Source organism: Varroa destructor, unplaced genomic scaffold, assembly GCF_002443255.2.
Source record: "Varroa destructor unplaced genomic scaffold, Vdes_3.0 BEIS01000002.1, whole genome shotgun sequence".
NCBI lineage: Eukaryota > Metazoa > Arthropoda > Arachnida > Mesostigmata > Varroidae > Varroa > Varroa destructor.
In genome coordinates, this window is record NW_019211455.1 from 4655360 (window position 1) to 4683353 (window position 27994).

The window sequence follows — 27994 nt, forward strand, 5'->3', positions numbered from 1 at the left end:
TTTTAAATGACCCGCCACAGCGTCGCTGTCGTTAAGCGCCGGCGCACTAATTTGTAAACATCAATTCATTCATTTTATGCCGTGATCAATGAACGAACTTTACATGCTGCTGTTTATTGCTGGTGCATTCGGTGGTCGGTTACGATATTCTGCACGAGCTCAAAAAAGGGGGCCCGTTGGGGCAAATCCCTGTCTGACATAAACGTGAAATAGCTTCGTTAAGTGCATTCAGACTCGTTGGATTGTCATCTCGGTTTCAAGTCATGCCAGACTCAGCACCAGGAGGTAAGTCCCATATCATTTATTGCATTGGTTGTCTACACTTGAACTGTCTGGAACACCTGGAATTCTATTGGCGGTATGAACATGTCTCGGCAGAGCGGCCAAGCAAGCTACGCTTGAACGGAGTCGCTTATTTGGCACTGTCCTTTACTTAAAATATTGCAATGTTAGTTGATGAAATTTATGAGGGCTTACGGAAGACACAAGATATGATGACGACGGAGCCCTCTTCACGCGCTCAGAGAAGTGCGTCATTTCTGTCACGATAGTGCGGTAGCGTGTGTAGTATCAGTAAAGCTCGAATAGTGCAGAAGTTTCATTAGTTTAACGTAAGGTATGTACGTTGCTATAGACCGAAGAATAATAATTGCTAGTGACAGAATTTGAATATTTTTAAAAGAGATCCGCAGGTGTCTGGACCAACATCAGGAATTGGAGGTCTGAATAAAAGAGGACCTTTGTGGGGGCATGGAGAAAGTGTGATCATTAAAACCAAAATCTAGCATATGTTTCAAGTATGTTTCCTTGAATGCTCTGTACGAAGTAGAATTTCACTACGATATAGTATCCGCGTTCCCGGCGTTCTCGGAAGAGGATTGCAATTCATGAAAGTTCGTGCGACTCCGGGAAAAGTGGAAGGGGTGGGGAGAAGAGGAAAGGGCTTATCAAATACCATTAAAGTCTTGAACACAGGTTAGGTCCATAAAAACAAGACACCTCTAGTTTGACAGGTAACTCTCATAATTGTGCAGTCTCTGCAGATATATACATATTAAATTTATTATCTAAAAATAAATTGTAGGCATTTGCTATCCTTCGAATGACCTTTCGTGTTACAGCTGATAAATTATTTATAACAGTGTGTAATGCATCGAACTTTCTTTGTCTCAAATGATAATTGCTTATACATTTACCTACCTGAAAAAATCCTTACGATATTTGGATTACACGGAACACCTACTTTAAATAAATAATAGCCTTCTTTAACATTATATGTTTCAGTTCTAGTTGAGAATTGTACAGAATTCTAAAGCTCTCTGTGGACTACGAAAGTATTACTCTCAATTTATGCCTAAAACTCGGATTCGAAAAATGGGCGTTCTAAATGAAAAAATAAGCAAGTCTAGCATACTGGTGCTATGTGGGCGGCAAAAAAATAGCAGAAACAATTTAGGTAATTTACTCCACGTAACTATGAGGAGTCTTTACTTATGTAAAATTATTTGAACATCCAAGGCTCACCTAGGGCGAATGTGCCATTTTTGAGCATAACAAAACACCTTTGAGTACTATTCTTAATTGTAGAGTCTTTGTTGTACACGTCACATTTATCCGTGATTGTTTGGCCGGTTTATTCATCTGGGTGAAAGACGAACCAAAAGTGTCGCAATACTGGCAGCATCCACTCACATGACATGCCTATCTCGGATATCCAAACATAAGGTGATCTTTTGCGGATCTAAACAAAATAACGACGATTCCAGAAAAGTGCTTTCCAGTAATATATAATACTTAACTACTAGCGAAGAAAACTATACGAGAAAATACTAACAAATAATAACATCAATTTCATTGTCACACCAAAGTCATTCCTTTCTCATGTAAATTAATGTTTCATTGATTAGTATTAAATATGTAAATACTGAGCTAACAAACCAGGTCACATAAAATGTTTAATAATTAAAAGATACCTGCATGCCCTTTTCATTTATTTGTCCAGAGATTTACTAAAAACGTAGATTCTTTGTGCGTAATGGAAGTAAGTTCGACCCAGAAAAATCACCCACAGTTTTAGTGTACATCGTGTAGCATTGTTCTACTTCCAAAGTATGAGACAAACTACATTGTATAAATATATTAAGTATCAAAAATGCAGTAAAGTATATTTATACCACGTGAATATGTATTTACGTTGGAACATAGTTGATAGCTTCTAAATAACGTGCGGTACTCTTCTTCTTTTAGGCGGCCCAGATCAAGCCACGGGAGCCGCGACTGGAGGATCAATTAATGAGCTGAACCAAATCCTTGATGAATGGGGTCAATCTCGTGGAGCAGGCCAGGATCCTATTCCTGTGCTGTCTCGCCTTTGCGAAGTTGTCGAACGAGAAAATGAATTATACCTCAAAATGGACATCGACCCCTTCGATGATCGACATCCATCAAGGACAAATCCTAACTCAGCTTTGGGTTCTTTGCTCAGAACTCTTTTTCGCAACGATGAGTTTATGGACACTCTCGTTAACACCTACATTTCAGCTAGAGATAACAAAAAACTTAACGAGGTAAACCTACATCGTGGTACAGTAACTGTATTTACAATTTACTATGATACTATATAATTAATAGTCTCAATTTATTCGTAAAGTGCATTATTATTGTCATTTTAGAAAATTTTGAACTCAATTATTAACATTTTTTGTAAGTACAGAGATTTAGAAGGTTCGCAGATATTCGCTCGAAAACATTTACAATATAAGCAAATATCTACTTCATTCTCGAAAGTTGTGTTGGTTGATTGTGCAACTCGGTTTTGTTTTTCATACAGTTGGCGTGTCGTCTGCTCTATGACATCCTGCCAGGCCTTGAGGGTAGCATCGTGTTTCAGGAAACGGAGGGTATTGTCTCAAAGCTATACCACTGGGCTGAACATGCCGATAATCCTTTAAAGTCATATGCCATCGGGCTCTTAGGGGCAGCAATGGAGGTAGCAGATATTGCAGCGAATTGGCGAGATCATAACGCTAAGTTGGTGCGTAGACATATTCTATTAACTACTTACAATGCACAACAAAACATAGTTAGCTGAGGTCAGCTCTTATTACAATATATAAGACATTTTATTATAAATAGTGTTTGGTTTGTTTAGAATGCTATTTATGCCAATTTGACCTATTTATGAGGTCCAACCAAATCTAGATGGTATCACCGTATACTTCTTTAGAGTTCTGCTGCGCAATTGTAAGTGTATTTAACCTTTATATTCATTTTGCGTTTCAATTGTTATTCGTCAGATTCCACTGCTGTTGAACGAACTTCGCGAATTGTCCTGTCTTCCGTCAGAAGTTCCACCGGAACGAAAACTCCTTTTCCTGGAAAGACCGTTCGCGCAGCTGTGCAATGGTCGTGAGAAAGCTGGAGGCGACGGCAAGGGTGGTCAAAAAGAAAACCTTGCATTCGATAAACAACCAACAACGGCAAGCTCAAGCAACTACACACCGAGTAATCGAAAACGAAAGGTTTCAACTTACTAATTTTATTCCAAAATAATCTATTTTCTTTATTTCTATTTATGCTTTAAAATGAGTCAGGATATATTTATTCCTTTCGGGTCGCATATGCCAAAAAGTATATTATGTTTTAGTAGGTTTTTGGTTGCAGTGTGCATTGTAGCTTAGTTGCACTGTAAGCTATTACAAACGAATCCGGCGGACTTCGTAACTGAAAAGATTTTCAACGCACTGCTACTTAACAAAACTTGGGCGGTAATACCTTAGCTTTATAAAAAATTGCGAGGGAAAACTAGTTGAGTTTACAGTAAAAAAAGTGAACTCAGAAGGAAAAACATTCTTCAGTGTTGAAAATCAATGCGCAGTGGTCAGCTGTTTGATCTTCGAAAGCCATGGCGGTGCCGAAATTCATCGATGATTGATGAAGACATTAGCAAGGGGGTTTTAAACGCAAGCGCAGTGCATGAATGATACGAACGTTTCAAAAATGAAAGTTAAAGTATTGAGGACCAAGGAGGAGGTAATCCGATGTCGGAATTTGAAAAACAAAAATGCAGTGTCGCAATCGAGGAGGCTTTTATCGAAAGCAAAGATTTGAGTCTAAGGACTCTGCTTTTCACATATAACGTATTACAGGTTTTATGCCCTTATACTGAAAATGTGGAAACTGAGTAAAATACGGGTTTCCCGTGAATTGCCTCCAGGCAAGTTGAAAATGTGTGGTGTATTTCACGAACAATTTGCGACTTTCATTAATAAAAAAATCGCTTGGAGCATATTATTGTTCTAGACAAAGAATGATTCAACCTCGTTCGCCAGAAGATAAAGAAGGACTAGATAAGAAAATGACATCAACTAGAACAAAAATCGAGTTCGACAGCACTGTAATATAAAACCGGACATAAGATAATGGTAGTACGTGCACTGGACGCAAGGGCGTTTGTTATTATGAGATACTTACCAAAAGTGGAATAATGAATGCAGCTCGCTAAGCTCTTGAGTTCTCTAAAAAACTCCTAAACGTTTGGCACGTACTCTGATTGTTTGATTACAGTGGCAGACCTTATCTCTATGCCTAAATTACTCCTTAGATTGAGCAAGGGAACATCCAACGTTAGCTTCAACTAGCTGATGCTCCTGATCCATGTCCATATGATTACGGGGCTCTTTTTGCCTCAAAAGAGATTGTTTTGTATCTGGCGGGCAAACATATCCCATTATCAGTTTATTTCGAAAAGCCGTAGACAGGAAAATTAGATATAACAAGGCGACTTGTACGTTTATAGCTGTCCAGAATCTATGGAAGCACTGGAACAAATATGTGAAAAATGAAGCTGTATACTTTTAACACATTATAAAAAGTTATCGTTCTAGCTAAATTAGTTCAAGAGTTATTCAACTTTGAAGTCTGCCGGATTCGCTTTTCACAACCTAATAATAATGATATTTGCATAAAATATCATTAGTATCGTTGAAAATTTCACAAAGGAAATTTAAGTCATATCTAATAATAATAAAATTGTTTCAACTTTATTTATCGACTTTAAAGCGGCAAACAAGTCCAGCCGATAAAAAAGGGGCTCTTCGATCATCGCAACCTACGTCAACGCCGACTTCATTGACAGTTCGTAGCGGCCTACTCGCGGACTGCTCAAACTCAAGTTGGGCTGAAATGGAACTGCTGACGATCGGGCACTATCAGATTTATCCACTATCTGTAGAAATGCGACAGCGCTTTATTCTGCAATATTTGACAAAATTAGGCGAATACCAGGAGTTCCTATCGTTTATCTTTGAAAAAAACGTTCTTCAACTCATCTTGCGTTACATAAATCTTAAGGAAAACCACGACGTACGATTGGCGTTTGAAGCGCTCTGTTATTTGGCCTCACTGATGTGTCATAAAAAATTTTCCATGGAGTTTCTAAAGGCAGGTGGAGTACAGCGACTCCTCGAAGTTTACCGTCCATCAGTGGCCGCCACCGGTGTATCAATTTGCCTGTACTACCTTGGCTACAGCGAAGATGCTATGGAGAAACTTTGTCAACAGCCGCCTGACGTTTTAACGGAACTTATACGCTATGCATTGTGGCTTCTTGAGCGGAGCCATGATAGTAGCAAATGCCATGCCATCATGTTTCTAGGTTTGTTCTTGTCTATACGAAGTTAATCTTTTTTACATCGCGGAAAATTGCACAAAGTACACACACAAATAAACGCTTGTATATCTTATTTTCTAGTTAACGGTAGCATTTAATTAAAAATTACATATGTGCAATCCGTTCGGTTTACGCTTCCTGTTGTCATCAATAATACCTTTCGAGCTAAAATAGTCGAATATTCCAATTAACTTAATTTCACGTTTGTATTTGCATCGTCCGTTTAGGTATGGCGTTTACGTACCCAAAATTCCTGGAGTATTTTGACGCGGAAGATGGCTTAAGACGTCTTGTTAATGTGGTATCAACTCTTGATGCAATTACTAACCCCTCAATTAACGACGAAAGACACGATTGTGAGAATGAAGACAAGCATTTCGCGTCGATGCAGACTGCTAGGCACGTTTGCCACTCACTCAAAAAATACTTTGAGGCACAACTTGTAATTACAGCTGAAAAGTTAAGGAGAGGTGCCGATGGAGCGCATAGAGACCATCTACTAGGATCGAAGGCTTTAAGGCTGAAGCCCGAAGAACTTGAGGAAACAATGGATTTTGTCTTAAACAACTTACCAGCAAAGAGCAAGTGGCATGCCGTTGACGAATTTATAAGTTTGGGTGGTGTCCAATTGATGCTAAAGTTGATTATGATCACACAAGAGGATGCGGGTCATGCCGGAGGCAAGACCGAAACAGTTCGGAGTGCCCTTGAAGTTGTCGGTATATGTACGTTAACGCCGCGTTCACAAATGGTGCTTACAGAGGTAATCGAAAACCCAAATCCGGAACTTGATATGGAAGATCAACAGGAGCCTAACGGTATGGGGTTAATTCTTGATATCCTCGATTGTGATTCGCATGGTTTTCATAGTGAGTCAGCTGACTTGCAAAAAGCGGCTCTCCAAATCATACACAATTGTGTTGGTGGGCCAGTTCGACGACCTAGTGGAGCAACGCAGGGGACTCCCATTCAAAATCATAGCTTGGTAAACATGAACGGCGATGTTCCTGGGTCGGGACCCAGCAGTCAGGCCCAAACAAATAGCGCTCAAGGACCTACAAATTCAGCTTCAGGGTCAAAATCTCGTGGCTCAAAAAGTGGCGAAGGAACCGTGCTCCACAGAATGTGGCGATGCTTGCGAAGTCATAATGGCATTATGGTACTTCTTGGCAGACTTGCTGTAAAAGTTCCAATCACTGGAGCGGATGCTATTAGAATGATGGCTTGCAAAGCTCTTTGTGGTTAGTGTATAAATTTTGCCATATTTTTCGAATAATTTTGTTTACCGACGAGATTTTTAGATACTTACACGAGGGGTTGTTGAATGTGATAATTTTCAATATTTGCTGTACATAGTTTCACTACTTTGTATTAAACGTGTTTTCATTTAACGATTTTTTTAAGACGTACCACAATAATTCTGTGTATCTGGTTGTTTTACATAGGGTTAGCACGATGTCCGACAGTACAACAGATTATGTCGAAGCTTCCCTTGTTTACACGTGGTCATCTCGAAACGCTAACGAAGGAGCCGGTGTTGCATGACCACAGTGCCCTTCATGCTAAGTTCTGCACATACGCATCCCGTCTTGCGGAACTCGTCACTGGAACAGCCCTATCAAGGTATGTAGCCAAACTGAATAAATCTACTGCGAACTAAATCAAAACTTTGTTTTTTTTTTGCATCTAAATAAAATATAACTTGTCCACATTTGTATGAGAAAATAATTGTTTACTATGTTTCTTATATTTTCATATTGTTTGTATGTGCTCCTTTGTAGGGGTGGCAACAGTGACTTGCCAGTCGCACGGCGAGGCGATGCGTGCTTGGTCGCACCTGTTGCTGATATCAAGTACAAGACGAGTGATCTGCTTATTTTAATGTATGAACATATGCTCGGAGCGGGATTAACAGAAAGTGCGAATGCGCTTTTGAAAGAAGCACGCCTGCAGGAAGCACTCAATACGAGAAGACAGCAAATGACGGGCCGGGATGTCGGGGTCGTTGCGCATAGAAGAGGCGTGAACCGGGAGATTAGCCGAGCTGGGCAAGCCTTAAGTCCACAGCCTCCGCTCACGGTAAAAACTAAACTTCAAATTATTATATTTCCTTTTAGAGAAGTTTAAGGTACATTAATCCTAGCGTACAATACATTTCAACGAAACGTACTCGAATATGAAACGTTGTATTGATTATAAAGTTCCGCAACGAAACCATATGCCCAACAATTGAAGGAAGCATTACAGTAATTTACTAGCGTAAGAGATGAAATACCGATTGCCAAAATACCGCGGGTAATAAGCGCAAATTGTTTATTAACTCTACGTCTTCTTTCTATTCTGCTTTTTAAAGAACGTACCAGTAACACCACAATCAAAGACTATTCCCTTGAATCGATCCAGAGCTGATTCGGCCGGTCTGACACCTATCACACCAATAGGCCGACGCTCCCTGAAGTCTCTAACACTTGTGGAGAAATCGGAACAACGTGACGTTTTGTCACCAGTTATACGCAAAAACGTGGCGAGCATAGCTGAAAATGCGCTCTCATTGGATAGCATTGTTCGGGAATACCTCGGCGTGCAGCATGCCAACTGCAGGATGCCCGTGGCCACTTGTCCACCGTTCCAGCTGCTTGCTAAACACCGGTGCGAGGAGCCCATACTGAAGATGCGGGCGCCATTTAACGTAACTCAGCGTCTGTCACGAAGACAAACCGATTGGCCCTGGGGCGGACGCTATGGAGCTAGAATGACCCGAAAGTTTATCTATTCTAAATTCAAGCCTGTACGAACGTTCCGCGAGCCAGAAATGCCTGCGAATTTCACGTGCTGCTCGTTTTCTGCTTGTAATGAAATGTTGTTTGTAGGAACAGGCAATGGCGAACTGAAGGTATTCAATGTACATACAGGCACAGACGAAGCTACTTACAATTGCCATGACACGGACCTCACACACTGTCAATCATCGAAGGTAAGACAGTAATTAATTTATTCTGGGTAGCACCAAACATACGAGTAGGTCCTTAGATATCCACATTATATTCTTTCTTTAGTACGAAGGCGTTGAATTGCTACCAGCTTTACGATTTTCTATTACAATCAAATCGTCGGGATTGCTGTTTTCATTTTCCCCATGTGCGTCTCTTAATGTTTGTATCTTTATTCAATTTAGATAATTCATATTACACTACCCACGGTGATATTTGACATTTATCCAATAAATTTGTGCATTTCAGGATGGAACGTTGATTTTAACATCTTCATTCTTTCGTGAGCCGTTGAGTGTTCTCTGGACATTTACGGATTTGTTTCAGCAAAAGGTCAGCTTCAAAGATGACTCATATGTCGAATTTGGCAAGCTGAGCGACGAGCGCATCCTTGGCACACAATACGGAATAGCGCGGTTATATGACACGAGCACGGGGCGCAAGATCTCCCAATTTGTCGATCAGAAACTGGCAAATCAGTACATCAAGAATCGTGCTACTCTCAACCCAACCGATGAGTTGGTCCTCAACGATGGCGTATTATGGGACGTTCGGCGGTCGCAGCCAGTTCATAAATTCGACAAATTCAATCCGTATCTCAATGGCGTGTTCGCTCCTAACGGACTTGAAGTACGTGCTTATATGAACTAATATCTCGTTCATAACAACAAAAATACTTTCTCAAATGAGGCATTAGCAGGATAAAGCAATGTAATAAAATAACGTTGATTTGAAAGCTTACATGTAGGGTTATACACTAGTTGTGTTACGGCTGTATATGGTATTAGGGGATAATATTCTGTATGTGATGTGACGTACGCTATAGGTCATCGCCAACACAGAAGTATGGGACTTACGCACGTTCAAGCTCCTCCATACATTATCGGCACTCAACCAGTGTCAGGTGTTGTTTAATGCGCGGGGTGATGTAATCTACGGCGCTATGGTCGTGTGCGAGGATATGGACCAGGAGCGTGATCAGCAATTGCAGAACATGTTCGGCAACTCGTTCAAGACCATAGATGCTACTGACTACTCTAACATTGGTTGGTTTGGGTAATTTTGGATGACTGTCAATATTTTGAGAAATGAAGTGGTATATAATGAGCGATAGCAAATCTTCAAGATGCACAAAACGCCGTTTATAGCAGACACTCATATGTGGCCAATAATGATAACGACAGCAAATTCTCTTGCATGTTCACAGCGACGATCGATATTAAACGACGAATCTGCGATATTAAAACCGATGGACGTGATATGTATCTGGCAATTGTGGAAAACGCCGGCGAACGAACTCAAATGGGCACTGATTCTGTTGTGAGGTTGTACGAAGTCGGTAGGCAGAAACTCGAAGATGACGTTGATGACAATGTAAGTGTCTAACGTAATCGGCAAACTTGATTTATTTGTTCGTGGTAAAATTCTAAAATTTATTAAGGCATAGTATTTGAATTGAGAATGTGATTACGTTGATGCAATAGAGTGAGATTATGCCTGCCTTATTTTTTTTTGCAGTGGTATTTTTGGGATTATGCACTTTTAAATTTTAATGCATAGATACCAATCATTTTCTTTTTTTGCTTAGGAACAGGATGATGACGACGTCGACGATGATGATGACGAAGCTTCATCGAGTTCGGCTTCGGACGATCTCTTCAATGGTTAGTTAATGGTTCCACAATAATGGAAACTGGTTTCGTTTTTCTCAGTTCCACTCTGCTACCGTGTATATCTTACTATATTTTAAACGCTTACACATAGCATCATACATCATCGACGATTGATAGACTCAGTTCCCAAATCTGAATTCACGATTTTAATATGACTTAACCGATGAAACCCTACTACAGTACTATAAAAAATCTTGTTGGACGTATCTGACATGATGCTGTTTTACATTGCTTGCCATTGCAGATACCGTTGATATCGATGATCCCGCTGGCTTCTCACCGATGGAAGACGATGAAGATGATGAAGAAGGATCGTTTGCGGATACTGAAGGGAGTTCGGCGGGCGGCGAGGATGATAGTGAAGACGAAGGCTGGGTCGTGACAACAAATTGAAAGAAGAAAACGCCGAAAAACATAAGATCACACCACGTGGTACCCGCATCTCGCTTAAGTGACTTTCTTCGTAATATCTAATGACATCAGAAGATTCGTTACTTGTTTTACGTGATGCTTTCCACCAATTTAAAAATTGTTAAGTTGGTGGTTCCGTTCTAGAAGTTGTAAGAAAATGGAAAAAAAAAGTGGAACGCTATTAGGGACAGAACTAACAGCAGCATACTCTTGTACACACTACAATAAGAGGAACATTAGTTGGTGGTCAAACTGTGTGAAGCAGCACGCATTTTTGATTATTTCGCAATTGGCTTGGTACCTTTGTATTAATATGATATCTACCTCTGTGGACGCAAAGTCAGTGGATCTGGTTATTCGAACTGGCACTGTTCCCCTACCGTGGCTGGTTCAAGTGTAGCCAAAGCCTTTGTTTAGCGGAGCACAATAGATTGTTTTTTTTTTCTTGTTATCCGTATTGTTAAGTGTAGAGGAGAACATGTGTGATGGATATAATACTGTGTGGAAGAACCTGGGAAAGAACCTGACCAACTCTAGTTATTCAACTGCTGTCCCTGTGTGAGCTAATTTTCTTTCCCAAGAGCCAGAAACTATTCTAAATGACAACCTACTGGTGACATAATATAAACAGACATTTTATATATATACAATGAGGTCAGTGAGGTTCAATATACATAAATAGACATTGACAGATATATCTATAGAAATGAACACATAAATGTAAGGTTTGTCGTAAATTTAGTCTCGCGAAGATTGGTTCCTTCTCCTAGCGCAGAAGGTACACGTGACGCAGATCTGGAACAAGCCAAGACGTTAGATACCTATCTAAGGGGCCATTAACCTGTGAAAGTCTAAGCCCATATCGTATAAGCTAGTTAGCTCAGGTTGGCTTAGTTTAAAATATGTCAAAGTGAGTGGGAGCAAATGAAGATTTCTTAACGAGAAAAATCATTTGGACAGATCACAAGATGCTGGGGTATAAAAAGTGTTGTGTATTGTATTTTAGAGGAGGAGACACAGGGTTGGATCTATGCGGTTGGAACATATACAAGTTTAACCGAGTTTGCGAAACAATAATTGGATGATATTCGTGTATCGGGTGTTGAGAGTAAACCACCTTGGCAGAATTCCTCTAAGGTGAGCTGGTTATTCTGACGGATAAGATAACGAAATGAGGTTTGCTATGGAGGAAAGCACTGTGCACTTGTATGGAAGCCTTATCGTCCAAAGAATAATTGAAGTTAAAAAAAACTGGCAAATATGTGAAGCACAAACTTCTTTGGGAGCTACTTTGTTTTGACTTTCAATTATTGTATGTGAGGTGTAGGAAGGTCAAACCGCTTATGAGTGTTTTGTCCGGATAACAACAACGATGACAGCCAGAATGAATCGTGTATCATTGTATAAAATATTTTAATAAAAACAGAAAAGCATTTAAAACATAATGAAGCCTATAATGAAGTGCGTCACGTATTTCGTGCATGAATGTGTATATACAGGAGTTTACCTATGTACTAACGTAAGGAAAAGATACATGTTATGGGGTGCACACGGTGTACATTAAGATTTTTTGTGCAAAACAGCAATAGTAGTGAAAGGAAGAAAAAGAGCGGCAAAGTACTGTACATGAAGGGTATATTGGGTCACGAAAAACATTGTTTTTACAAGTACCCTGAAGGAAGAATGAAATTGACTACAATGACCGATTGAATGAACGAGTATTTACGCTGATCGTGTATACGTATCTCTCATTCTTGTCCATATTAGAATAGACTACACATACGACGTCTGCATTGTAGTAATCAATAAAATATAATCACTGTGTGTTTGCTGATACGCAGCATGTCAAACAGTGATATGCGGTCTGTGAAATACTGGGGTAAGAATCTGTTTAGATATAAATTAAATGGGGCAATTAACAAGTGAATGTATTCCCAACAAATGAACTCTGTGGCACTTTGGAAGCAAGTTTATACATCAGTAATAATTTCATAGCTTCGAGACCATATAAAGTCCGATCTGTTATGAAAGCACGATTAAAAAGAACTTACTAGATAAGGTGATATAGTATACTTTCAGGATAATAGATGGGAACCATACTAGAATTAATCTAACACTTAAGTCAATAGTGTTCAAGATGCTTACAGGTTTAACCTAACGTAGTTGAAGTTATAACGGCGCAGAGAGTGATAGTTGTGGATATGTTCAGCGGAACTTGCTCGCTGTTTTAGTGCAAAAGAGTTGTTAGTGGATTTTAAAAAAATAGGCTTTAGATTATCTTGTTTTTATACACGTAATTTAGTCTGGTTTATTTTCGTTTTCACCTTAATATGTATGTACCAAAAAAACTTCTTTTAACTATATATATATATATATATATATATATAGAGGTATGATTGATGGTCATAAATTTCAATCTTTCGTTCGATACTTCCTCATCTAAGTAGAATGTGCAATTTGGGTTTGCACTCAGTAAGAGAAAATAACTAAAATATAGGGGAACACATCGCGAAAGCCATTCAGGCAAAACTGCAAACCATTTCTGTTATTCCTTGTTCTTTACATTTTGTAGATTGCGAACTCTATACCCGAACTAGTGCGATATTCTCCCTTATACATTGACAGATGTTCGCAAATATAATAATTTTCATCGTACTATAACGCTCATGTCGACCATGCAAGGCAATGAATTGCTTTTTAAGGAATGGAGTCAACAATGTTCAGTTTGTCACATTCTTGTGATTTTTACGGGGAGCATGAAACTATTAAGGACAAAGAGAAAATACTACCTCTTTAATTTCGCCTGCCTGAAGAGAAATAAAGCGACACCGGCTTACCATGCAATACCATCATTGCTCAACACATATGTTATATAGGAAGCGCTAATTCTGTACGCCTTAATTTTAAGATAAGGTAAAGGTCCCTGCGTGTAGGTTATGTCATCATTTCGGTAATATTGAACGTACTTAATTTTAGATCTAGTGTGTTAACTATCAGGCTAATCAGCTAATCAGGTTATCGTTAGGCAACAACTATTGTAAATATTCAATCTTTTCAAATCAGGCTCGCCTCTATGTTCCAAGTAACTAAGTCTGCCAGTGTTGCTTCTTTAATAACTGTTCTATTATACATAACCCTCTAATTTACATGTTCGTGTGAGAACATCCTTAACTTAACCTCTTTAGCGACCTAAATTAGCAAAGACCTCAGGGGTTTGTGACTTTGCCCATCACTATTGCTAACCCACTGATGGAGTCCATGACGAAGTATAAGAAAGGCCTATTGAGCACAATACTCAAACCTTCGCTAATGTGGCCTGGAATTTTAGTAATCTTCTTTGTCGATTTTGTTCCGTGCTGCTCTTTGGTATTAGCTTCCTTTTGGTGATGTTGACTTTCCTTTTCCAGTACCTCATCAAGTTCATCCTTCGGCGGCGGACCCTGTATGTTCAACACACTCTTGTGAAACACGCTGGTAATATGTAACCAGCGAACTTCTGATATATCGTAGAGCTCGGCTCGGCCCGGTACGAATAAGTTATGCAGGCCCATAGCAGATAATGACTGTGTGAGGTTTGAATGACTGTGTTCGATCTGAATACGTGGCATCTGTCGAGCAAAATTACGGACATTGTTAGACAATGAGAAGCAACATTATACAAAACAACATAATAGGCAGTTAATGTCAAGGAATATGGTAACAAAAGACTTATTTAATTAGGAAGGTTTGAGAAAACTTGTTAGTTATGACAAAACATGGAAATCGACTGATGATCACCGATTATTAAAAGGGTCTTTCGATACTGCTTTATACATACCTTAAGATTGGCGCGGCTTATTTGCATAGTAGCCATTATGTCGGCAATTCGTTGAGCGGACAGTCGATCTTCAAGAAGTCCCATATCATCTATGTGGTCTGGTGTAATCATGAGCAGAGTAATTACGCCACCCCTAAGTGGGACCTCAACTGCACTACAATTCAAGTAATCGTGCCGTGTATACCGGACCTTAACTCCGCGCGCCTCCAACATCATGGGATGGCCCACATCATCTGAGTCCATTTTACAGGAGCAAAGATGGCATGTATCGGTTCGTGTTAACGGCATGGTAGACATTTTTCAGTTAGTTCACAAGTGTTTAAAATAAAATTAAACAGAGAAAAGACAAGTTTCAAAATACATTGGTTTCTCAGACGCTGCAATTGAGCGCTCTAATAAGCATCATTCGTCTTATCACCTATGTTATGTGGTTATAAACTGATTTGTAATGGCCGTGAACGGATATGAGATTATTATTAAACGATTGCTACAGTACTAACAGCTCAATCACTGATGCCGTTGTGAAGGTTTAAAGCGTGCACGAAGAACGATTCTACACGCATGTTGAATGAGAAGCAAATGGAGAATGATCAAACTGTCAAGGGTACTCCGGTATACAAATAGCAATTGTACAGAATCGACGTACCGTCCTTAGAAAGGTTTTGTCGGCTCTTCGTTAGCCATGGAACACCTTCAATGGGGACAAGGTTGTCAATATCCACGACGCTTTCAAGGAATAGTCCGGAGATGAGTAGTAAATTTGTCGACGGTTGCGGAACGTCCCGTAAAAGACCGTGCAGCCGACCTCGCGTACGTTTTTCAACAATAGCATTAATATGTTGTCTTGCCTCCTCACCGTTCATTACGAAGTCAAGCGAATGGATTGAGCTGTTGTAATAGTTGTAGATGTACATCTGATACGGATATTTAATTGCTATATTCGAACAGTACAGAGAATCATAACAACAAGCATAAGCACATGCTAGACAAAAATCTTCTAGACAGCATATTTTGATACCAAGGAATTGACAGAGAGTTTTGATATCAATTGAATTGTTGTCTCGTGTGAGTATATGTTTTTAATTTATTCGTAACGGGTAGTAATTACCCGACCAGTTATAACTGTATGGCGTAGTTCACTGAACACAACAGACATAAGTGAATAAAACGCATTAAAATAATATGTTCGGTTGAAGCTTATTGCTTGTTAGCGACTATCCAAACCAGCAGCTACTTGCCGTATTCTCTTTGTACATAGATAGTATTAAACAAGACGAGCTCTGTCTCGTCCGAGTTGTCCTGGGCATCTCCTTTTCCCAGATTATTGCCCCAGTCTTCATCATCTGGCTGCTCCTTAGATTTTCCATAGTTCGATGGTCTCCAACCTGTCGATGTTATCGTACGTTACCGTTAAGATACAACTAAAACTTGTATGAGATTGAAAAAAGTCAAGCAATTTCCTGAACGTTTATCAAATACACCAGGAGGCTTATTTTTACAGGAGGCGTCGTCTCTAGTGCGCACCTCTTGCCCAAAAACGTCTCTGTATAAATAAATCGCAGAAGCCTCGTATGTCTTCCGTTTTTAGTAAAGAACATGCTAGATCTAATAAATACGTATATGACAACTTAATAGCAAGCCGTACGGGAAAAGATAAAGAGAAGGCGTGACGAAGCTGGCAAAGAAGATGGTTTGAGGTATGAGTCTCTTCGAGGGTTCGAGTTCTACCACTGCCATTACGCATTTATCATAAAGAGCTTTTATCGTGTTACTATTCCTATAATCTGGCCACTTGGCGGAACGGTTTACTTCACTATAAGATCTATTAACTCTAGATTAAATATTACGCTTAGTTATGCTTATATTCTTAACAGGAAATTTTCAGTAGAAATAATTAAGCCTTTGTTTCAACAATTTCTGTAACCTGAAAGGATACTTTTGGTGGCATCACCAATATATAGAACCGATATTTTTGACCGCCCGCAGCATTAAAGACTTAACAAAATAAGATACCCATACAACCATTATCACAGCTAGATGGCTATTACTCAAAAACAAGATACGAGGCACTATAGCTCAACACGAATATGGGAAAAAAATAACTCATTAATTGTAATAGTAGCGCCAACTTTATTCACCAAACGTTTGGTAGTATATACATCGTAATACGGTTTATTGTTTTATACATACTACCCTATTCTGATTCGTATTACCATTATATACAATATTTACTTACTACATGGTAAGAATAAGTTAATAACGTGTTATAAGAGTTGACTCGAAACCAAGATTGAACAAAATTTCAATCAACAAAAATGTAACCATTGTCTTCATAAGTATAGACAGTACATACAATGGCAGATCGCAACTACTACGTTCTCGATTTTGAGTAAGGAGAAAGTATCTGTGTCAATCATGATTGGATCAAGATCCCGGATCTGTCTACCAATCCTTTGCGCCGCTAGCGAGGAAATCCTTACGGCCAACAGAAGACGCTTGCTTGCTTCGGATGGCTTCGAGCTTAGGACAATCAGTGATACGGTGACCCAAACCACCACAATAACTGCAGCCGCGCTCGTCACCGACGACAAGATATTTTTCTGTATCAGACTCCAATTGTGCCAAGAAATCTGGAATTCGCTGTTTGGCTTCGAGCAGCAAATGTTTGAGATCAAGCAGAATCGGAAGTTCAACACTGCGATTAACGAATGTTGTTGCTAGACCCTTGTTAAATGAACGGCCCGTACGACCGATACGGTGTACGTAGTTTTCAATGTCCTCAGGCATGTCGAAGTTAATTACATGTTGAATATCGGTAAAATCGAGTCCTTTTGAAGCTACATCGGTTGCTACGAGCACGTCCTTTCTGCCGGCACGAAATGCATCCACGGCGCGACTACGTTCTTCTTGATCCTTGCCACCATGAATAGCAACGGCTTCTACACCTTTTAACAAGAGATACTCGTGGATAGAATCAACATCCTGCTTCTTCTCCGCAAAAATTAGTGCAGGAGGTTGTGTTTTCTGCAGAGCTTCAAGAATGTGTACAAGCTTCGCCTCCTGCTTCACGTACTCAACTTCTTGCGTGACGTTGAGGGAAGCGGCACCGGCCCGGCCCACGTTGATAGTTATTGGTTGAACTAGGGCAGAACGCGCGAAGTTTTGAATCTTCTTCGGCATAGTAGCCGAGAACAGAAGAGTTTGACGTTGTCCGTGGAAATAAGAGAATATAGTTCGTACATCTTCTTCAAATCCCATATCAATCATACGATCGGCCTCGTCCAGACAGAGATAACGACAGATGTTCAAGTTTACTTGCTTCTTATTGAGCATGTCCATTAAACGGCCCGGAGTAGCTATCATAATATGCACACCTTTTCGTATAACGTCTATCTGTTCCTTGGCAGAGGTACCACCAATACACAGACAGGCTCGCATTCGTGGGAAGCGTCCTTCGCTTTTTAGATAGCTAAAAAAATGTTCGATAATTTCATAGGTTTGCTTCGCCAATTCGCGAGACGGGCAGATGATAAGTCCGTAAGGGCCTTCTTGGCTCTGGAAGGGCAATTTTAATTCTTGTTCTAAGCAAAACATTACCAAAGGCAATACGAAGACCAGCGTTTTACCAGAACCTGTGAAAGCAATACCAATGATATCTCTACCTGATAACACGGTCGGTAGACCCTGAATTTGTATAGGTGATGGCCTATTGATGTTTCGTTTTTTAAGTGCACTCAGAATAGCTCGAGGGAATTTCATCTCTCTAAAGCTCAGAATAGGAGGCGGTATATTTTCGCCTTCAATGAGGATACGGCACTTCTCCCGAATTCGATCGCACTTCTCTGGGGGCCAGGCGGCAATATAGCGTGGCGGTCTCCAAGCAGTTTTGATCGGATCAGTGTACTCAACACCTTTGGCCAATTCAGCAACACCCATGAGTGCACGCGTTTCGGCTACTGATTCAAGAATTTTTTCTTCTTCTCTGAGCTGCTTCTCCATCGCACTTTCTTTGCGCAATTCAGCCTTTTTTTTAAGTTCCTGCGCCTGGTCGAGTAGTGATACATTGGGTCGATGCACAATCGGTCCCTCATCATCCTGGCTATCCTCTGTTTGACTCGCTGTTTTTTGACTACTCGAATCTTCATTCAGGACAACTCCACGACCAAGACGGGCTAATTGTCCTTTACGTCGCTCCTTCACTGGTACGTATGGCACGTAGTCGTCATCGCTATCCTTTTCGGGAGTTTCCTCACGACGACGCCGTTTCAAATACGATGGTTCCTCTTCGGCGGACATGGTGCTAGACTAAATTAGGCTGTCACTCATAATACGATTAAAGCCTAGCAGACCTATGCGATCGGTCCATTTTGTTGATTCTTTTTCCTAGCCGTGAAATTTTGAGGACCGACTGACTGACACAGAGCCGTCGTCTTGTGTCTCAGTAGGTCGTTGCTAATCTTGTTATTAATGTACAGCAAAATACACCGTAGAGCTACTGTACACTAGTACGGATGTATACGACAGGTCATAAGTATACGTAAGTATTAATGGAATTGCAAATGAATCGTTTTTTGGTGTACTAGGAGTCACGCCAAGCTTTATCGGTAATTTAAATGGAGAACGCTCTGGAGCTCTGATTATTGTAAACAAATACGGCTGGCATCAGCAGGAGATGTGTCTCAACTAACGATAGATCGTACTGATTTGACACTTAGATAACTTTAGGCGGGAAGGCAAATATTTAATCAAAAATATCTTATTGGACATATATAATATACCATTAAATGACTGCCACATTCTTTTAACAGAGCAAAGATGGTACGTTAAGAAATATATCAAACATGTTAATTTGATCTTCTACATTACCTCCAGTTCGTGTTCAGCTACTTTTTCGCTCACGTGCTAAGTTATCGTGCATTGCACGTGGCCTATTGTACAGTGTAATGATTGCTTATACACAAACAAATAATAAATGGTCTTTCTAACTTACCATTTGGCCTGCTGTCATGCGGTGATTCGTACGTATATTGCTGATGACTATAAGGTCGGTGAGGAAGCATTTGGCTACTGTACGGCAAATGGCTTAGAATAGGCTCGCTTGCTGCAGCTCCATAAGTACCGCTTCCGTATGACAATGTTGAAGAAGGTGGTCTGTATCGGGATGTGAAGCTAGATGAACCCCCATAAGCCTCCGGAGGTCGATGAAGACCACCGATTGCTGGTTGTTGATACATTCCATAAAGGTGGCTTGCCATAGGTCGATACCGTTCAAGATGAAAATAATGACGGGGTCCCAATGGCGGGGCTGGAGCTAACACTGATGATGGCTTACTCATATCTTGTGGGATTTTGTTGTCCATATAGTATAGCCTGTTCGTTGCTCCAGATACCGGCATACGACTAGGTAGGTACGCGCTAGGATACCGGTGCGGAACTTGTGAACTCACTTGATTGTCAAGCGGAGTACCGGGACCACGAGAACCTCTAGCAGAATCTCCTGGCCGGTAGTCATTTAAAAGTCGTTCACGACCTGCGGGAACATTAAAGTACGTATCAGATGCAATGTATAGGTTTTGCAGAAATGATGTAAGTAAAACAATGGCGACATAAATCGTAGTTTTTTTCTGTTAAATCACACATGCATTGTAGTAAATGTCGGGTAGCAATATACGAACGTATAAAATTTTATGTACTATCCAGTTATCGTGGGAACTTCCTTAGTAATAAAGTAGTTCTAGTGATCAAAATAATGAATTATTTTCTCTAATGATAGGTAGTGAATCAGGTAAATGATGTTTGCAAGTTTGTAAGTTAATCAATAATAGTTGTTTCATGTAGCTAATGAAGATTATTTCTGTCAGACTGGAAACATAACACAGTCATCATTGGTAGTACGAATTTATTTTAACTGAATCGTCGTTGCCCTCTGATATGCGAACTCTTTGAGCAGCCTCTTTGTAATATTAATGCAAAATTTCATGTCAATTGTCTAAGAATTTCGACCATTCCACCTATTCATATGACCGCCGCTATATATAGCGTTTAAAAGAAATCGTGTTACCGAACATTACGATGAATTACATTATCAGGCATCGCGCAGTAGAGCCGCACAGAAGAACGGTAGCATAGAAGTTGCCTGAATTTCTTTTACGTTCATTATTATATATGATATGTATATTGAATTTAATGCCCCCCCCCCCCCCCCGTTCAACGCCTTGGTACTACAAAAGAAGTCATCGACGCTAGGTAATGGAAAGAGCTAAACTCTGTTATTCTATAACTTGTTACGTAGATTCTTTTATCTGATCTCGGTGTACACTCTTTATTGAATAACGTTCCAAATGAAATAATCTATGACCAATTCTAACACGAAGCAGACTAGAAGCATCAATACGAACTTCTCTCGTCTTATTGTAACTTTCTGTTACCTTAATGGAACTTCAGTAGCCATTTACAATTTAGAACTTAATTAATGCCTGACGTTTTGTTATATTATATTGTCAAATAAACTTGCCGTTACCTCTTGGGTGGACAGTATTATTGAAAAGTACCTTGAAAGGGATCAGCAGCGCTTATATAGCTCGCAGAAACAGGAACATATAGTGGACTGCGTTGCTGATTGTGCGATGCTGGTTGAGGGCCATGGGAGGAAGATGATTGGGGCAGATCGGGATAACGGGTGAACATGGGTCCCGCATGGGGTCGTAAAGGTCTGTAAGCATCAGGCGGTTCGTGATGGAAATTGTCCAAACGGTGGTAAAGAGACGGAACACGGTGGTCCATGGGATGAATTGGGTTACTTGGATGTACCCGCTGAGCGTTAGGGTGGTTCGGATAAAGCTGTTCAAGATGGAATGGAGATGTGCCGCTTCGCTGACCAAATGGACTGTTCGTGGGGTAGTATTGGTGGCTGCAGATCGATCTTTTATTAATTTGTGAAACTCCTGTGGTTCATTGTGAAGTTATGTTAAATAAAACCTAGCTTCCTAAAAAAGAGTGACCTAAAAATGACCTAAAAGGAAGCAACCTAAACTAAAAGGTAACTTAGGAATAAAGGTCATTATTTCTCAAATATTGTACGCACTTTTTATATTGGTCGTTCTTGATCTTATCTTGTTGTAGGAGTTTTGCTTTCATTTTTTTTTCCTTGCTAGTGTCGGTTTTATTAACGCTACTTTCTTCATATCTGTCTAGAGCTCGTCGAAATCTCTTTAAAGACTTGGCTGATCGACTCATGTAGTCTTCAAACATTGTAGATCTGAGGTGACCTCCCAGATGGGTAATTAGTTGGTGCGATGCTGTGTGCAGCTCCTGAGGCTAAAATTATCGAGAAAAATAATAGGAACTACTATTGGAAACCCTTGAAATAATATTGAGATATGAGTAGTTCATTGAAAAAAAACATTTTGAGGAAGGTACATTTTGATGAATCGGACTAAAAGCTCTAACCATACAACGCATATCACATGATAACCAAATAAAACCGAAATCTGTTTTTTACAACTCCAGAAAATAGAAAGCCTAATGGCAGCTGAAGGTATTTTACACTATAACCAATGATACCATGTTATGGAATTACTATACTTTGTTTACAAAAAAACATCGTAGATTATATTTTAAAAAATGTGCTTCTACCTGCATTCCCCAGAGGTATAAAACATGCCGTAAAGCCATCGCTGATTGACCTTGAGCCCCTAATAGAGTCATGAGTAATGACTGATCGATACAGAAGGGGCAAATGGCGATGTTGCCTTCAGAGTGACGCATTGTTCGGTACAGATCGATTCCGAACTGGTTTGCAGAAAAGGCCAGCTTCCGCATACCAAACGTTAGAGGAACGCCCTGACCAAGTGAAGGTGGTAACAGCAATGACGCAAGAAGAAGGTATAGAATTGGTCGCATCTGGGAAAGAAATATATTATTATGAAAAAAAAATCTGAGCATCTGACTTTGATGATTAATTAAATTATGTTGTTAAATAGGTTGGTAGTCATCCTGACGGCATTTCGTTCATGCTTAGTATGCAGATCATTACTTTTCTACGGTTTTCTAGTTTTTTGTTGGCAATTTCGTTGGAATCTCTTTAAGCGTACAACAAAATAAGTTTTGTTGATTCTCATTACAGACCCTTTGACCGATTACGAAATGGGTGTTACAATGTCTATATTTACACTATCTATAAAATACATGTGTAATGCTAAAAAAATCTGCAAATCAATCTTAGCACGGCTCGGAAAATTTCAAACGAAAAATTCTAACGTTAAGATATACTTTAATGAAGATCAAAGGTTACGATAAATATTAAACCACAGTTGCACTATTTGTACGTTTTTCTACGTATACTATGATATATCTCTGTTGTTATATCGTTACATGTAGCAATTCAGATTTGTTGTCATCCTCTTGAGGAAAGAACTAGCCAGTTGCTAATCGATCCTGGCAGAAGTCGACACTTCTCGATCTTCGATCACATGCTGATGACGCGACAATAACTTGCTCTACGTATTTTACCAATGCAAACTGGTTAACCCACAACTTTAGATATAGAGCCGATTTTGCTTTTTTAAATGGTCACGTATTCTGTATGAAGTGGACGAACCACGCCATTAGATTTAGCTAGTCTATCAATGGGCTAAAACCCATCGACTGGTACATTATTGTAACAATAACTCTGTTGTGATGTCACTCCATTGTATTTCCTAACAAATTTTTAGAGAAATTATGCTCTTGCAGCCTGAACAATATCAAGCTGGGTCACTTGTGATAAATTTTTTTGAAGGTCAAAGATAATGTTTTCTATCAATTGGCTGCTGTAATACCTTTCGGGTTTTGCTAAGCCTTGTTTCTGTTATTTAGTTATCACTCTTTGTACTGGCTCCCGTTGTGCGTGCAGCTAGCGTTAGGGATGTTGCACATTAGTCTTTGAAGCACAGCCTTCTGCAGTTGCTAGATGGTTCATTTCACTATAATTATTTGTTGTCACTTCTTAAATCTGTAACTTTATCGATGCCATCGGTCTCAATCGTCCTCTAAAATTCTACTTAGTGTGTCTCCATTTATTTTTATTGAGTGTCCCGACCTCTGCTTTGGCCTTTGTTGGTGACTTTCATCTTCACCAGTGTCCTGTTTCATCTGGTTGATGGTGCAAGGCCAATGGAAATAGGTTTCGAACCAGTGAGGTCTCTAGAAAACAACACACAGCTATGTGACCGTCGGCATAGTTGTCATTTTGCTCTCTCTTCTGTAATAGTTATTAGTAGTTTGTAGTTTAACTAGTTGTTTATTTAGGAATAAATGCTATGTCTGCTTTTCGCGCACCGCAAAGTCTATATGTTTACTATCCACTTGTGAGATTGTGTAGTGACTAAGTACGAATTCTCAAAAAGCTATTTAGTAATTATGCTTTGATATATCTAAAGTACGCACCGTTAATTGAACAGTTTGATCTGCCACGTGCCGCAAGGATGGGCGTATTATGAATTATCTAACAATAGAACGCCGAAGTGACTTGAATTTCAATAAATATTTGCCACAGTGTCTACATGAAGGTATCCGTTGTCACAGAGGTGTACTCATCCGTCCGACACCGCTAAAAGTTAATGGGATATTAACACTTCGCTATAGGGTTTTTAATCATTGTCAAAATTTAGTTTGCACCACTTTTCCGAACGTTTCTGCTTCCACCGCTTTCATTTTGAATTGTCTTGTTCCGACTGCCTGTTAAAGTTCGTGATGTTCTTCTCAGCTGTTAGCAACGTGCCACGCTGAAATCACGAAAGTGGATATCGCATGTTCCAAGCTCAGCAGAAGTCACTACACGCATCAGAAATTGCGAATTAATCCGAATGCAATCCGAAATACATTACAACTGGATATCTAAATACCCTGTGATCTCACAACTAATGTACAAGTAAACTTAACTCTAGTTCGCAGTGGAGCTGTGCTGCCAATTTTAGTGCATGATTTTATTACGTGCACTACTATGTGTAGTGCAGTAGTATCAGAATATATGTGCGAACTGGCTGAAGCCTTTACTACCTATATCAGATCGAAATTTGGGGAAAGGGCTGGCCGACGTTAGGGGGAGCCTCTTCCCAGGAGTGTCAGGAAGTCTATGCGTATCGCAGAGTGGTTAGGTAACATCCTTTTCTGCTTCACCTATCCTTTCCAAATATTGTAGGTCATTAATGTAATTAATGTAATATTTGAAATTTTAAAAAGAACAATTCGTCCGATAAGTCGTCCGGCGCAACGGTAAGTAGAAACTAATGTATTCCGTTTGTCTATTTATATTGTTTTCAACGACAAATAGGGTTACCTAGGTGATGATAATTTTCTAATCGCGCAAAATGCGTTATGTTCTGTAAATCCCTTCTTTTTCCAGTGTAACCACCCACATAGGCTTTACACTTCACGAGCTTTTCGTGGGCCTCACTTACGCATAATCCCTATATCTTCACGGCTAGCCCGCATAAAGTGGTAAGTTCGATTGTCAAAACAGAGTGGCCTAAATAGGCTCCGCTCTGTTGAATTTAAGAGAGAATGCCAAAAGAAAAAGCGCAATGTATTTAGTGTGCGCCAAACTTCAGTCTGGCCTGGCTCTCAAAAATAGACTATCGGACATCACCAAAAACGCCAGCGACGAAGGTACCGCCTTTCAACATGGCCTCGGGCCACGTTATTTAGTAGAGAGGTGCGGAGCAGTCAGTTTTAGTCTGAACGGGCCCGTAAGGCAATAATAGCAACAGCAACGATAATGCCTCGATGCAGAAAGAAATGAGTTCAAAATTAACGTTAACAGCCGACAAAGCAAAGGAGGGCGGCACTGTGGCGTCACAATAGAGTTTAGGGAAAAATTATCATTGTGTGCGGAGCCGTCAAGAGTCAGCAGGGCAGAGCAATCATCACTAGCGGTAACAGCGAATTGGCGTTGAGCCAGGTTGGGGTTGCATTTCCGCCCGGTTTATCAAACGCTTCAGCAGCATTAAGATCACCATGGCGCACGTTACTAGCCAGCGTGTTGCTGTTATTACGATTATTGTTACTTTTTTCGTATGGTTGAATCATTCGGATAGAATGAGAGAGAGAGAAACGGAAAGCTCTGCGGTACTCCATTGAATTTGGCGCCACTGCTGCAAGTGACCGTTGTCTGCTGTTTGGTTGACCGACGATTACGAAGATCATAATAAATCCATAATAAACAGACTGTTCCAACGAGAAACGTTATTATAGTAGATCTTCGATGAAGATAGTTTTTGCTAGGTTAATTGCGGCTGTGATAACTGGGACAAAAATCGAATAAGCTTATGTCGTTCGAAGAGCAACCAAATATGCACAAATAAGTTTTTGGTTATTTGTTATTGGATCCAATACTATCTCATCGTGGCTTTGAACTTAAAGAACAAACATGTTATAGAACATTTAACTGAGTTAAGAAATAAGAAAAAAGGGAACGGCAAATTAAAGGACTATATAAGGTTATTCGGTGGAACTTAAATGTAGGGGAATTTTTCGATTAACTTACTATTATCGCGACATACTTTTTATGGTTCCCGCGCCAAGAAGAATCAAGAGAAATGATACAATCGATTTATCATTCGTAACGTATCAATAAGATGCAAAATTTTCAAAATAATATGTGTTGTTTTTGTGTTACATAAGCCTGGAATATTCCCTGTCCTAACTTTTTCCGTTTGGGTTCCAACCCACATTTTTATATATGAGTGTATATTTGTCTGTTCTTCTAAAACCGCTTTTCTGCATGATTAGAGCTAACACATTACCAAATTTGAATTAAACAAATTCTTCGAGGGTTGAATTTGGTTATGTCTTTTTTCTTAGTATCACATACAAGGTGTCCGAAAGACTTTTACAGCAGCTAATTGTTCCACGCTATTGAAGATGAAACATCTGTATTTTTTCTTGATAAAATAATTTGTTAATAAGAAACTAGCTTTTAAGAATTATTTTTTGGTTTTATTAAGCCTTTCTGCGATCAAGTTAACTGTTCCGGACACAAAAGTGTCTTCCAAGTTGAAAACTTCGACACGTTACAATTAGAAAGTTAAATAACATTGCCAGTTTGGAAAGCTACAAAAACGTTCTGTGAACTTTGTTAATATTCGTCACAAGTAATTATCATACTAAAGTATTTCGGTAGCTTAATACTTGGGTGGATCCTACATGTATAGAATTCGATGAGATCTACAATCTAGCAGTTTGTCAACCGTTTACGTAACTTAGACTGCGTGAATGAAAACATTTTCAATCTTTTACGTATCTAGAAGGTAACAAATATTTTCTTCTTTTTAGTTGCGCAACTTCTCTGCAAGTAACACTATTTGAATCGATTTACCTTTTGGGTCGTTGAAACTTCGTTTTAAAATTACGAGAATATCAAAATAAAAATATCACTATAAAATTTACAGCTAGAGCATTTGTAATCCACAATGCAAATGAACGAACAACAGGCAACCGAATAATTTAGCGCAGTAACAATATTTGAACACTTCCTGCAAAATGGAACACAACCCAGTTCTGGTTCCGGTTGGAGATCAGATACACAAATTTTTAAAAGGGCTCTGGATAAGTTCAACGCGGGATGACAAAGCATGCCATCAGCTAGGGTAGCTCACGCAACTATAAAGTTATCGTTTAAAGAGGGCGTTATGGCTTGAGTATACATTTCTCTCAAAGTTCATCATATGCGTATTTTCTGTTCACGGATCTCACTTGCGTCTATTTCACGACGCAACAGTAGCAACAACTATGAGGTAAAAAGTAAAGTAAGCAGAGCTATTTGGCTTTTAGCGAAAGCTAAATTTATTGCATTGACAAATTACAATAATATTATTAGATCTACCCTCCTAACCGAAAATAATAGACGTTGATGATCGGGTTGATACTGAACCCATGTTTAGAGGCCAGCAGCGCACAACATAGCCCAATGATTGTCAACGTTTTCCAATCTTTTTTTATTGTACACTTCAGCTAGATAATCGTACATACGTAGACACCTAACTGAGATTTCACCCTTATTTTTGCCCATTTTGTTTAATACGTCAATTGGTTGATCTATATTTGAAAAAGAAATTTTCTTAAAGAACACACATTTCCCATATGGACATTTTTTCGTTCAAGCTGTGGCCATCTTAGCAGTTACTCATTATACATATACGATATGTACACCCAGACAAAGCATCATTTGCGTTTTTATGTCAACACTTGTGTATTCTGTGATGGCAAGTGTCAATAAAAGCGGGAATGATATTTACGTATTATTAAAAATACATGTTCATTTAGTTTTACCATTGAAACTTTTCCTGTATATGATCTACTTCTCAGTTTGGCTGTCTGATCAATTTTCCCTGCATGAGTATTTGTATCGCTTAATGTAGAAACTTTTGGACAGAGCTTGTTACATCAAGATGCT

The 27994-nt window shown here is 39.5% G+C and overlaps 3 protein-coding genes across 6 annotated transcripts; 1 reads left to right on the top strand and 2 right to left on the bottom strand.

Annotated features, from left to right (window-relative positions):
- Positions 1 to 70: 70 nt before the first annotated feature.
- On the top strand, positions 71 to 12202 carry mahj (LisH and WD40 domain-containing protein mahjong). 3 transcript variants are annotated; one of them, XM_022791819.2, is made up of 14 exons: positions 71 to 285; positions 2248 to 2567; positions 2831 to 3034; positions 3297 to 3521; positions 5062 to 5656; positions 5899 to 6912; positions 7117 to 7294; positions 7453 to 7750; positions 8025 to 8645; positions 8911 to 9291; positions 9488 to 9707; positions 9869 to 10035; positions 10250 to 10325; positions 10579 to 12202. In XM_022791819.2, the coding sequence occupies exons 1-14, from the start codon at positions 264 to 266 to the stop codon at positions 10725 to 10727; spliced, it is 4470 nt and encodes a 1489-aa protein (XP_022647554.1). In that variant the 5' UTR covers positions 71 to 263; the 3' UTR covers positions 10728 to 12202. The 3 variants fall into 3 exon arrangements, with proteins under 3 accessions (XP_022647554.1, XP_022647555.1, XP_022647556.1); XM_022791820.2 differs by having other exon boundaries at positions 10256 to 10325; XM_022791821.2 differs by lacking the exons at positions 71 to 285; positions 2248 to 2567 and having other exon boundaries at positions 2894 to 3034; positions 3297 to 3504.
- LOC111245136 (uncharacterized) lies at positions 12173 to 27030 on the bottom strand. 2 transcript variants are annotated; one of them, XM_086980132.1, is made up of 9 exons: positions 26918 to 27030; positions 22198 to 22464; positions 21647 to 21879; positions 21114 to 21472; positions 19553 to 20092; positions 15801 to 15947; positions 15209 to 15496; positions 14563 to 14795; positions 12173 to 14353 (listed from the first exon to the last, which is right to left on the bottom strand). In XM_086980132.1, exons 2-9 carry the CDS (start codon positions 22462 to 22464, stop codon positions 13952 to 13954), a joined length of 2469 nt encoding a protein of 822 aa, XP_086836258.1. In that variant the 5' UTR covers positions 26918 to 27030; the 3' UTR covers positions 12173 to 13951. The 2 variants fall into 2 exon arrangements, with proteins under 2 accessions (XP_086836258.1, XP_022648791.1); XM_022793056.2 differs by lacking the exon at positions 26918 to 27030 and adding an exon at positions 23989 to 24590.
- On the bottom strand, positions 16673 to 19212 carry abs (ATP-dependent RNA helicase abstrakt). The gene has a single exon (XM_022793057.2). The coding sequence runs from the start codon at positions 18856 to 18858 to the stop codon at positions 17005 to 17007; it is 1854 nt and encodes a 617-aa protein (XP_022648792.1). The 5' UTR covers positions 18859 to 19212; the 3' UTR covers positions 16673 to 17004.
- Positions 27031 to 27994: the final 964 nt, after the last annotated feature.

Excerpts from the sequence above, each read along its gene's own strand:
- mahj (XM_022791819.2), top strand. The coding sequence starts at position 264 with ATGCCAGACTCAGCACCAGGAG. Across the intron at positions 10,036-10,249 it reads AAGATGACGTTGATGACAAT|GAACAGGATGATGACGACGT; the intron begins GTAAGTGTCTAA and ends TTTTTTGCTTAG. Across the intron at positions 10,326-10,578 it reads TTCGGACGATCTCTTCAATG|ATACCGTTGATATCGATGAT; the intron begins GTTAGTTAATGG and ends TTGCCATTGCAG.
- abs (XM_022793057.2), bottom strand. The coding sequence starts at position 18,858 with ATGTCCGCCGAAGAGGAACCATCGTATTTGAAACGGCGTCGTCGTGAG.
- LOC111245136 (XM_086980132.1), bottom strand. The coding sequence starts at position 22,464 with ATGCGACCAATTCTATACCTTCTTCTTGCGTCATTGCTGTTACCACCT. Across the intron at positions 21,880-22,197 it reads TATACCTCTGGGGAATGCAG|CCTCAGGAGCTGCACACAGC; the intron begins GTAGAAGCACAT and ends CGATAATTTTAG. Across the intron at positions 21,473-21,646 it reads AAGAACGACCAATATAAAAA|CCACCAATACTACCCCACGA; the intron begins GTGCGTACAATA and ends ATCGATCTGCAG.